The following is a 12259-nucleotide window of genomic DNA, read 5'->3' as shown; positions in this document are numbered from 1 at the left end:
TACCAAGATACACAATATTCAGGGCATAAAATAAACCTCAACAAAGTTGAAAAAATTGAAACACACAAATGTGATTTCTGACTACAGTGAAATCAAGCTATAAATCAGTAACAAAGATAAGAGGAAAATGTCCAAACTCTTGGAAATTAACCATCACACTTCTAAATAATACATGGATAAAAGAGAAAGTCTCAACAAAAATAAAAAAATGCTTTAAGTGAATGAAAATAAAAACAATATAGCAAAATTTGTGGGACACAACTAAAGCAGTGCTGAGAGGGAAATTCATGGCATTAAATGTATGAAAACAATAAACATTAGAAAAGAGAAAAGGTTTCAAAATCAATAATCTAAGTTCCCACCTCAAGAACCTAGAAAATAAAAGCAAAACAAACACAAAGCAAGTAGAAGAAAGGAAATAATAAAGATAAGAGCAGGAATAAATGAAATGGAAAACATAGAAACAATAGAGGAAATCAATGAAACAAAAAGCTGGTTCTTTGAAAAGATCAATAAAACCAACAAAGAAAAACAGACGACACAAATTCCCAATATCAGGAATGAAACAGAGGGCGTTGCTAGAGACCCTGCAGATATCTAAAGGATAATAAGGGAGACTACAAACAACTCTACACACATAATTTCACAAGTCAGATGAAATATTCCATTTCCTCAAAAAATACAAACTACCACAACTACTCTGATATAAAACAGATCATCTGAATAGCCCTATAACTATTAAGGAAATTGAACTTCATAATTTAAAAACTCCCAAAAAAGAAATCTCAGGGTAAGATGGTTTCATGGGAGAATTCTACCAAACTTTTAAAGAATTAACATTAATTATACACTTCTAGAAAATAGAAGAGGAAGGAAAACTTCTCAATTTATTTTACGAAGCCATTATTGACTCTGACATCAAAACCAGACAAAGATAATACAAAAAGCAGAAAGCTATAGAGAAGTATCCTCATGAATATACATGAAAGTCTTAGCGAAACATTAGCAAATGGAGTTCAGCAATATACAAAAAGAATTATACACCATGACCAACAGGCTTTATTCCAGGGATGTGAGGCTGGCTCAGTATTCAAAAATCAACTGATGTAATTAATCTACCACATTAACAGGTTAAAGAAGGGAAATCACAGCATCCTATCAATCAGTCCAGAAAAAGCATGTGACAACATTCACCATCCACATTCATGATAAAAACTCCGAAATAAGAGGAAGAGATATGGTGAACTTCCTCAAGAAGACAGAATCTATGAAATCCCCACAGCTAACATCACACTTCCTGCTCTCCCCTAAGACTGAGAACCAAGTGAAGATGTCTGCTCTCGCTGCTCTTATTCAAGATAGTGCTAGTTGTTCTTCTGTTAGCAATAATTTTCTATGACTCTCTTACAAAAAAAAATGGACTTAAGATACACTTAAATGTAAAACTGTAAGAATTTTAGAACATAAAAGAAAATCTTTGGGATCTAACCCTGACAGTGTTCTTAGACTTGACACCAAAAATACAATTCATAAAAAGAAAAATTAATAAACTAGACTTCATCAAAATGAAAAACTTTTACTCCATGAGAGACTTTGCTAAAACGATGAAAAAACAAGCTACAGATTGGGAGAAAATATTTGCAAACCACACATCTAACAAAAGAATAGTACATAGAATATATAAAGAACACTCAAAATTCAACAGTAAAAAAGCAAGCAATCCAAATGGAAAATGGGCAAAAGACATAAAGTGACATTCCACCAAAGAAGATAAACAGATGGCAACTAAGTACATGAGAAGATATTCAATATTATTAGCCATTAGAGAAATGCAAATTAAAACCACAAGGAGATATCACACTACATACCTATCAGAATGGCTAAAATAAAAAATAGCAACAACATCAAATGCTGGCAAGGATGCAGAAAAACTGAATCACTCATACATTGCTGGTGGGACTATAAAATGGCACAGCCACACTGGAAAACCGTTTGGCAGTTTCTTAAAAACAAAAAACTATGCATGAAACTACCATATGACCTACCTATTTTACTCCTGGGTATTTATTCCAGAGAAATACTTGTATTTTTGTGTATATTATACACAAAAACCTGTTACATGAATATTTACAGTAGCTTTATCCTATTAGTCCAAACTGGAAACAAACCAGATTGTCTCCTTCAAGGAGTGAATATGCAAACTGTGGCAACTCCACATCATGGAATATGACTCAATAACAAAAAGGAACGAACCACTGAGACACACAACAACCCGGGTGAATCTCCAGAGAATTACACTGAGCGGCAATCCCCAAAGGTCTATCATGATGCTGTTTATGTAACATTCTTGAAATGACAAATGACAGAAATGAAGACTGGATTAGTGGTTGTCAGAGGTGAAGGAGGCAGTCATTTCGGGAGGGAAGTGGGAGTGGCTAGAAAACGGCAACTGGGAGGGACCCTTGTGGTGATGGAAATGTTCTGTATCTGACTATATCAATGTCAGTATCCTGGTTGTAATACTGTGCTGTAGCTTGGCCTAGTTTGGGGAAACAAGGTAAAGGGTCCATGGGACATCCCTGTGTTATTTTTTACAATTACATGTAAATGTACAATTATCTCAAAAATAAGAACTTTAACTTAAAAAAAAAAAAGCGAAAAAGGCATGAGAGAAGAGAACAAGATAAGCCAGGAGAAAATTTAGTCTGACTGAGCAAGTAAGAAAACCAGCAACTAAATCAAAGGACCCTCTAATCCTTTGGTGGTTGTGGTAAGAGGGGCGTTAATTCTCTTTTCTCATGGCAGGAATATGTAGAGAACATGCTTTGTAGGCTCCACAGTGCCTGCCTACAATTTATTTCTTCCTAATCTGATTCTCTTCTTTCCTCTGCCTCTTAGCAAGATCTTGGGTAACACGGGGGGATGGGAAGAGGTGCAAGGATGTGACAAACAGTCATGCCCCTTTCTTTCTCCCTCTACTACAGGTCCAATCCAAATGACAATATACATTTCCAAAGATGCCAGCTACAAAAGGGAAGAAAAAGAAATAAAAGAAGCTAAGAAAAAGAGGGCCGGTGGAAGCAATCCAAGTGTCCATTGACAGATGAATGGATAAACAAAATGTGTGATATACATATCATGAAATACCACTCAGCAATGAAAAGGAAGAAATTCTGACACATGCTACGAGAGGGATAAAGCTTGAAGACATTACGCTCAGTGAAGTAAGCCAGCCACAAAAGGAGAAATACTGGATGATTCTTCTTACATGCGGTCCCTAGAGGAGTCAGACTTATAGAGATAGAAAGCAGAATGGTGGTTGCCAGGGCTTGGGGGAGAAATGGGGAGTTGTCGTTTAATGGGAACAGAGTTTCAGTTTGTGAAGATGAAAAGATTTTGGAGATGGATGGTGGTGACAGTTGCACAGCAACATGAATGTACATAATGCCACTAAACTGTAAACTTAAAATTGGTTAAGATGGCAAATTATGTTACCTATATTTTAACACAATAAAAAAAGGTAATTATGAAAAAAACGAAACAAGAAGGCCTTGTATGCCTTCATGCTTTTGGGAGGAATGGGATCTTTTCATTGAACAAAATGTTTGAAATGTAGAAAATCAGTTTGAAATTATAAGTAAAGTGGAACTCTGTTTTCTGAAGACTCACAGCAGTTCCAGGCAAAATCTTACTGGGAAAATTGCAATGTAGGACGTATCCTACACAGGTGTAAAAGATGCTCTTACCAGCAAATGTTGGCCGAACTTCTGGATTTGCCTCCCAGCAATGCTTCATGAGGCTGATAATCTCCTTTGGGCAGTACTCAATGATGTCCTCCACGTTCGGCCTGTTCCCAGATTTAATGCAGATTATCAACTGCTGCTCACAGATAGCATCTATAAAGCAAAGAGGAGTTTAAGTTGAGACTTTCAGGTCCTGCTCCTCTCATGATGACAGAACTCAGACAATGCCACTTATCTCTCTCTGCCTAGGGTATGCTTTTAGTATAGCTGCCTCATCTGATAGGGGCAAATGGCCACAGTGACCAGGAGTTGGTGTGTTCCATTGCAGAGACAATCAAACAACAATTTAGATGAAAGACAGAACTCCCAACAAAGCTGCCTCCTGTTAGAACAAATGGATTATGTGGATAAAGCCAATGGCATTCTCCAGATTTTAATACAGAGACAAATATGGTATAGCTCTTGCCGTTAAGGAGCTCAGTTTAATGGGAGTGACTTAAAATAGAGAGTGGTAATTGCTATTCAAGAAGTAATTATAAGTGGTTCTGGTAACACTAGGTCAGAGAAGGCTTTGTTGAGTCCAGGAAAATACGCAGGAGTTATCCAGGTAAAGAATGGGGAAGGAGGACTCAGAGAGGAGGATTCCAGGCTAGGGAAGCAAGATATGAATAGAGTGGAAGTTCCAAAAATCAGGATGCATCCTAGAAGGTAGAAGCAGTTCCGTATAATTGTACATACTGACTACGGAAGGAGAGGTGAGGAATAAGGCTAGAGAGAGAAGCAAAAGGCAGACCTTAATGGGCCTCGTATTCCATACTAAGGAATTTGAACTTTATCCTGAAGGCCACAGGGAGTCTTGGGAGAGTTTTAAACAGGTAAGTGAGATGGTCATATTTGCCTTTTAGGATGCAGTTTGGCTGCAGTGTGAGTGGCGGACTGTACGAGGAGCCGAAAGCAGAAATACAGAGGGTTTTAACCAAATAGAGGCCAATGGGGATAGAGGGAAGTGGATGGATTCAAGACGTATCTTGTTGAATCATACATACACCTTAAAGTCATAGGTTTTGATGTCTGATTGGATGTGGGAGATGAGGGGCAAGGCTGAGTCTGGGATGACTAAGGTTTCTGGTCAGATTACTTGGTAGATGGATGGTGATGCTATTTTCTGAACATATTAGAGGAGCAAAGCAGACTGGGCTACAGGGAGAGCATTTAGAAGATGAAGTTGTTTGGAAGAATGTTACTTTGGAGGTTCCTCTGTACATGTAACAGATCTGACCAACAGGTATGTGTATATCCAGGCCAGGGCTAGAGATAAGAGATGAAAGGCATCAACAAAAAGGTGATCATTAAACCACAGGAGCAGATAATCACCTAAGAAGAATGGATAGGAAAATGTCCATTAGTTTAGGCACTTAACAAACTGAAGAATGACTACTTGTGTATCTGCTCTCCTGCACGAACCATGTCTTTCTCATCTTTATATTCTCAATTCCAATTAAAGTACCCACAGTAAGTACTAAAAAGAAGTAATTCTTGAATAAAATAAGTGAATGTATGTAAGTATAAAGTGTATATCTTGTAGTATAAGAGGCTAAGTCCTAATAAGCAAAAGCAAGCAAGCTTTCCTGTCCAGGAAGAATCCTGGAATTTACAGCACTTCCCAAGCTTAGACGCATTATCTAAGTAGGATGACTCCTACTTGTCCTGTGATCCTTGATTCCTAAAATGAGATTACTCATTCCTTCAAAACAACTTACTGAGCACCTGCTATGCTGCGGGCACTCTGTGTAGATGCTGGGGAAACAGCAGTGAGCAAATCAGATGTGCTCCCAGCCCTTGTGGAACTTACAGTCTGGTAGGTAAGACACATAAAATGCACAATCAACTACAACTCTTAACCGATTTCATTGAAGACCATTATTTCATTTAACGATTTTGATTAATACCCAAATCTCACCCCTCTACAAATGTCTTACTTTCATATGGCTCTTTATTTGCAAATATTGCCCAAAGCACTATGGCAAAGCTATACACATCTGACTTCTCTGAGGGCTTTGCGTTGACGTCGTTCAGATGCTCAGGGGCCATGTAGCAGAGGGTGCCACCATTTTTCTTAGAGGTACTGTTCAGTTTCCGCTGCTCATTGTGTTCCTCCTTAGTCAGTTTACTCCACGTCTTAAAGGAAGCAACGCCAAGATCAGCTATCTACAAGAGACCAAACCAATGGGATTGTTCTGTGAAGGCTACAGGCAAATCAGATTTAGCTTTAAATTTTGGGCTTATCCAGTAGACATGAGGTACAGGGAATCTTCTAGAAATGGTTGCACTAGATAGGTTTAAAACAGCTACTTCTGAACAGACTTATGGAAACTTTGTGTTTCTCCAGCCATCTGGAAAATCTCCCCTAAAAAATGTCCATGTGAAATTCTGTTATCTCAGGTTTTTTGTTTTTGTTTTTGTGAGGAAGATTGGCCCTGAGCTAACATCTGTGCCAATCTTCCTCCAGTTTGTCTGTGGGACACCGCCATAGCACGGCTCAATGAGCGGTGTGTAGGTCCACATCTGGGATCTGAACCCACGAACCCTGGGCCACCAAAGCACAGCATGCAAACTTAACCTCTATGCTACTGGGCCAGCCCTATCTCAGCTCTTATGCAATAAAACCAAGGAATTTGCTGGGGGCAAGGGGGAAGAGAGGAAAAGCGGAAGACCTTTCTGACATGAACAAGAAAACATGTTTATTCTAATTCCTCATTTACTCTGCATAAGTTTCTCAATTATTTCTGAGCCAGGGAAAAAAACGGTATTTTCTTCTCAGCAGATTTGTATAGCAGATGATGACTAGGTACGGCACCTTCTATTTTCCAAATGGTGTCCAGAAGCCCATGGATGCGAATTTCCAAGGATTCCAAAGACACGTTGAGGATAAGGACTGTGGTGCTACTTGTTTAGAGTTGGTAACCTGAACCTAAGAGAAGACAGGATGGGAAGAAGGAGAAAAACTGACAAAAAAGCAGAGAGAAAAATACTAAGGTCAGACACAGAACAAAGAGGGAGGTGGCAGGGCAAAATTACAAAACAATACAGTTAAGAAGAAACCAAAGCTGACAGTTTCACTTTTGCCTCTAGGAATCCAAGCATTTGAGGATGAATTCTGGCATTTTATTATCTAAAATCCACAGACTCTAATCCAGAAGATAAGAGAGAAGTGATTAATGTAAAGAAAGAATCTTCCTTTAAAGACAGACAAATAAAAATGCCCAAGACTAGAATGCAGTTTAGAAGCAGAATCTTCTGTAGAGGACGCCTGCGTAAGCACTTCCTCAGTTCTTCCCCCCAACGCCACTTCCCCTTTCAGATTCTTGTGCTTGGACTCCTGCTGCCAAAGCCAATGGGATATGATGCTCCGCCTAGTTAAGTCTGGCTCTTGAGTGAACAAAAGAAAAATCTCTTTCCCTTCTTCCCTTTACCACAATGAAAAGAGAGTTTTCAAAAGGAAACTGATAAAAAAAATGCAGGTGAAAGTAAACGAATAAATAAAAAATATAAACTCTATCAAGTCTGTACCTTTCTTTTCAATCCCTGATAGAGCTTTTCAGCAGCACCACCACCAGTTATAAGATGAGGAATGTCTTCCTGACCAGCTACCATGTCCAAAAATGATGTACAGTGGAGAATTAAAACGAAAATTGCCCCAATTTTCGATGAATCTTTAGACTGTGGTTTTACCTTAATGTGAAAATCGCCGTCCACGAGGATGTTCTCAGGCTTGAGGTCCTTGTGTATTACACCTTCACCATGTAAGTAGCACATTCCTTCAATGGTCTCCATAATTATCCTTCCTTTCACAGAAAGGGGGATACTGATCTAAAACAAGTGATATGAGGTCTATGAAATGAAAAGGCAATCAACCAGGCCAAAGCAACTGTTTCATCCAAGAGAGTAATGGGGAAACCGTCACTGGGTTTGCTTCCAATGCTGCAGTCACTGTAAAACAAGCCTCCTTTCTTTAAGAAAGATTTCATCCCAGGTGCTAAGAGTATTACTGCTGTGTTTTGTCAGAGTAAAAATAAAACTTCTACACCAATATTGTAATATATAAAAATGCTATAAAATTAAGCTCCTTGAGAAAACCCTATAGTTATTATTATTATTTAGGATGTATCCTTACTACCTAGCGTGGTGCCTGGAATGTTTGTTGAATGAATGGATAAATAAATATCCAAAAAAACACAAATATGCTCTATGGTATACTAATATGACATGCTACTATATTAAATATGTGAATAATATTCATGGAAATGTGTGTATGAAATAACTAAGAGAAAAAAGAATATAAGGGAATGTGTTCACACTGATTACAAATATGCAAGAATTAATCTATGAGATAACATGGTGTTAAAACAATGCTGGAGTGAATTTCATATCTGTTTGGTGATTTAGTATCAGATATTTCAGGTTTTTGTAGAGTGTCAGTTCACTCTTACAACTGTATTCTAGTTATGTGAACATCAATGTTAATATAGATGATATCAGTTTTTAGTATAGTGGTTAAACAATACTTTTGCTTAACATTGAAAAACCAGCAACAAACTCTCCCTCTCTCGCTGTTTCTGTGTATGTGTGTATATGTGTATATGTGTGTATATGTGTGTGTGTCTGTAGTCCCTAGTTTACAAACAGGCTGTTTCCTAAAAATTTATATGTACGCTAATCGTTTGAAAACAGAAAAAAAATTTAAATGACAGAAGTTAGATTTCCAAGTCAACCCTTCAACCATATTTAACTCATAATGGAGCTGAACTACAGTATTAATAGCCTGATTACCATAGTACAAAAAATAGCAGAAAAAACTTTCCCTTCTTCCTTGGTATACCTTTGGACTTAGGAAAAAATTCTGATCAAGCAAAGTGGATTCCCTTCTCATCCCTCTCTCTGCTTCTCTCTGTTACATCCTCCTGACTTTTTTCCTGAGCCCCAACTGGTGCACTCATCTTTGGCTGATCCCACAGAATGCCTCTTGTCCCAAATAACCACCTCCCAATCAAAATACCTACCTACTTCATGCAGCTGATCTTATCTAGTTTTGGGGAGAAGAGCAATCTGATCAAATTACAATTCAACGTGTATAAATGATCATCTTTTATCCTTCCCATAGGTACTTGTGAGAGATGTCTGTGATTTAAAAGAAGTGACATAGCTTCAGGCAGTTGGGTTGAGGAGAAGAAGGGGAAAGGGGGAATATTTGCCATAAAGGCAGTCATATCCCTCCAATCCCACACACAGTCTGTGCTTTGGCTAAATCCAGTTACTTGCCGTTTCTAAAATTTGGCATACTCTCGTTCCTTTGCACCGGCCAATCTCTCTGCATGGAACATTGATTTCATAATTCTCTGCTTCGAAACCTCTACTCGCCTTTCACACTTTGGCTCAAGCATCCTCCTTCTGGAATCCCTTCCTATCTATCCCACGCTGGAGTGAGTGCCTCTCCTCTGTGTCCCCACAGCACACCGTGAGGATGTCTATCAAACACCATTACACCACACCGTTCACTTACTTATCTGGCCCCCTTGACTTGTCTGGGTCATATTTACTATTGCTCCCTGAGCAACCAGCACAAGGCCTTGCTCTTAATAGGTACATAAACTTTTAAAAAATGCTTTAAAGTTATTTGGTTTTGGTAAACAATTTTTATTTTCCTGTCTTACCTATCCAGTGTTGTTGCTTCTAACATTCTATACTTAACCTATAAATTTCTTAAACGATATCAAAGTACAATCTTTAACATTCCATCTTCTCATACAGTCACTTATAGTGTACATCCTTCTATCAATCAATCAATATTTAATTGTTATCCATTACGGATACACCCCAGGTCAGACCATGTGCTCTATGAAGACAGTGCCCATCTCGTGGATCTCAGAGTGGCTGACAAAAGCCAACTACAATACTAAGACATAGAGGGGACCCTCCAACTAAGGGATACAGACAATTGTCTGCAGGGATTGAGAGGAGGTGAGACCACTTTCTGGGCAGAGAAAAGTCAAGGAAGATTTAATGAGGGATTGACTTCAGAAAATCCAAAATATACAGTAATTCACAAAGGGATTATTTTATACCAACAAGCTACAAAAGAATACCACGATAATAACGACACAGACAACCAGCACCCAAGTTGCTGGGCCTGGAGGGTGCACAGCAAAGCCCTCTCTACCTCAGCTTTCAGCACACGCATCAGGTTGCCGTTCGTCATGTACTCCATCACGAGCGCGTAGTTGCCTTCTTCTATGATGATGCCCAGGAGCTTCACCACCCGATCGTGTCTCAGCCTGTGCATCATCCTGCCCTCCTCGAGGAGGGACTCGTCATACCTGGGGAGGGACAGGTGCTATTAAGACGGGCGGTGTTAGCCCCTTTTAGCTTTGTGCCCCCAAAATACGCACGACACACCTTGACACATCACATCGCACATGCTTCTGTCATTACTTGTGCATGTACTCATCTCTTCTAGGCATGGACCACAAGCTATAGAAGGCAGAGCAGTTTCTCGTTGATCTTTATAGTCCTCCTTCCCAGTGACTGGAAGGGAGTGTTCAAGAAATGTTCAATCGATGAACGAATGAAAGAAAAGTAAATGAACAACAGCAATGAAACACAGCCTGACAAAAGGATTGTGTTGGACAGTATATCAAAAACTGCCGCCTCTCTCTGCAACCACTCTGGCAAGAAGAGAGAGAAGTAAAACAACTCCACCAATTGCTTTGAAGAGAGGGTTCCCAGAGCTTCTAATTAATGAACTACCCTTTTTTTTTTTTCCATACTTAGGGCTGGTCCTCACCAAAAATGTAAAGAAAGTAAACAAGTCTATCTTCATTGATCCCTCTCATTTTCTTTTCATTGCCTCCCTTATCACTCTTTATCTCCTTCTCTTTCTCTAGTTCTTTCCCTTCATTTCTCTCCCATTATTTACCAGCTGTGAGCTCTTCACTAACCAGCCTCAGAATCCTCATCAGTGATGTAGGGATCATAATAACCACCATGCAGGGTTATTTGACATGAAGCCTGTGTGCTGACCCTTACACCACGGTCCGTCTCCTCCTAAAGCCTGCGCTCTCACCCGTGGCCCCGGCCTACACCTCTGCGATAATGCTTCCCACGGCCAACCCATCATGTGCTCCACCCACCTCTGCTCCCCACTCACTCGGTGCGCTTGGGCCCTGTGTAGACCTTTTTCAGTATTACGAGTTCGTGGGATCTGTTCAAACACAAGGACACCTTTCCGAAGCCCCCGCTGTCTAGAAACTCCTGCTCCAGGAAGTCGGTAGATTTCATCTTAATGTCATCCAAGGACATGATTGGTTTCCTTCTGAATACTCAGAATGCCCAAAAATGCACCACTTTTTCTTTTCCCTCGGAGCTGTGCCCTGTAAAGAAAAGAAGAGGACATCTCAGTGCAAAAAAGGTCATCATTCAAAAACTTATGGAAAGTTTCACCACAAGCTTAGCGCGCCTTTATTTTTTGAGGATAGATTTACAGTCTGTAAGATGAACTGTTTTTCATATTTCCAAGAATCACAGAACACCACAACTTTTATTCCTTAGACTTTCATTTCTGGCAACATTAACAACAAGAAAATTTTAAAAACTCTCTTGCTACAAATGACCTATACAGTCATGCGTCACCCAACGATATGTTCTGAGAAACGCGTCATTAGGCAGCGTCGTGTGAACATCACAGAGTGCACTTCCACAAACCTAGATGGTATAGCCTACTACACACCTGGGCTATGTGGGACTAATCTTCTGGGACCACTGTTGTATATGCAGTCCATCGTTGACCAAAACGTCGTTGTATGGCCCATGACTGGATATGTCGGACAACATAATGCAAACATCCATTCAAACACATACCTAGGCTCAGTACAAAGGAAAATAACTCCAGAGACTGAAACAAACGGCACTGGCCCACATGGTGGCTGCTATGGACTGAATGTTTGTGTCCACCCCAAAATTCATAGGTGGAAGCTCTAACTCCAATGTGATATTAGGAGGTGGGGCCTTTTGGAGGTAATTAGGTAATGAAGGTAGAGGCCTGGGAAATGAGATTAGTTATAAAAGACATGAGAGAACTTGCTTTCTCTCTCTCTTTCCACTATCTGAGGATACAACGAGAGAATGGCCATCTGCAAACCAGGAAGCGGGCTCTCAACAGACACTGGATCTGCTGGCACCCTGATCCTGGACTTCCAGTCTCCAGATTATGAGAAATAAATGTCCAATGTTTAAGCCACTCAGTCTATTTAACTTGTTAGAGCAGCCAAACTGATTAAGACAGTGGCCCTGTGGGGCACTGCCAACCTTGACATCCAAAGGTCAGGGTTTAAAACCCAGCCAAGGACAGGAGTTGAGGTCAGGGCATGCAAGAAAAGAGGGTTGGCACAAAGACTCCCCCCTTAACATGGCACTCCTCAGCGTGCTACCCTTCAATGAAAGGATGGACTAGAAAAAAAGCA

At 39.9% G+C, this 12259-nt stretch overlaps 1 protein-coding gene across 16 annotated transcripts in view; it reads right to left on the bottom strand.

Moving 5' to 3' along the window:
* RIPK1 (receptor interacting serine/threonine kinase 1) overlaps window positions 1-12259 on the bottom strand; it is a 40008-nt gene that overhangs the window by 18528 nt on the left and 9221 nt on the right. For 7 of the 16 annotated variants that reach the window (XM_070584974.1, XM_070584976.1, XM_070584975.1 and 4 more), the window contains 5 exons: window positions 10948-11170; window positions 9961-10117; window positions 7476-7613; window positions 5723-5951; window positions 3747-3896 (listed from right to left, as the gene is read on the bottom strand). In XM_070584974.1, coding sequence (XP_070441075.1) covers window positions 3747-3896; window positions 5723-5951; window positions 7476-7613; window positions 9961-10117; window positions 10948-11099 — 826 coding nt within the window. In that variant the 5' untranslated portion in view covers window positions 11100-11170. Of the gene's footprint in view, window positions 1-3746; window positions 3897-5722; window positions 5952-7475; window positions 7614-8803; window positions 8922-9960; window positions 10118-10930; window positions 11171-12259 lie in introns of all 16 variants that reach the window. The other 9 variants (XM_070584983.1, XM_070584985.1, XM_070584984.1 and 6 more) reach the window with 3 other exon arrangements.

This window comes from Equus przewalskii, chromosome 19 (assembly GCF_037783145.1).
Source record: "Equus przewalskii isolate Varuska chromosome 19, EquPr2, whole genome shotgun sequence".
NCBI lineage: Eukaryota > Metazoa > Chordata > Mammalia > Perissodactyla > Equidae > Equus > Equus przewalskii.
This window is presented reverse-complemented; position numbering and strand designations above follow the sequence as displayed.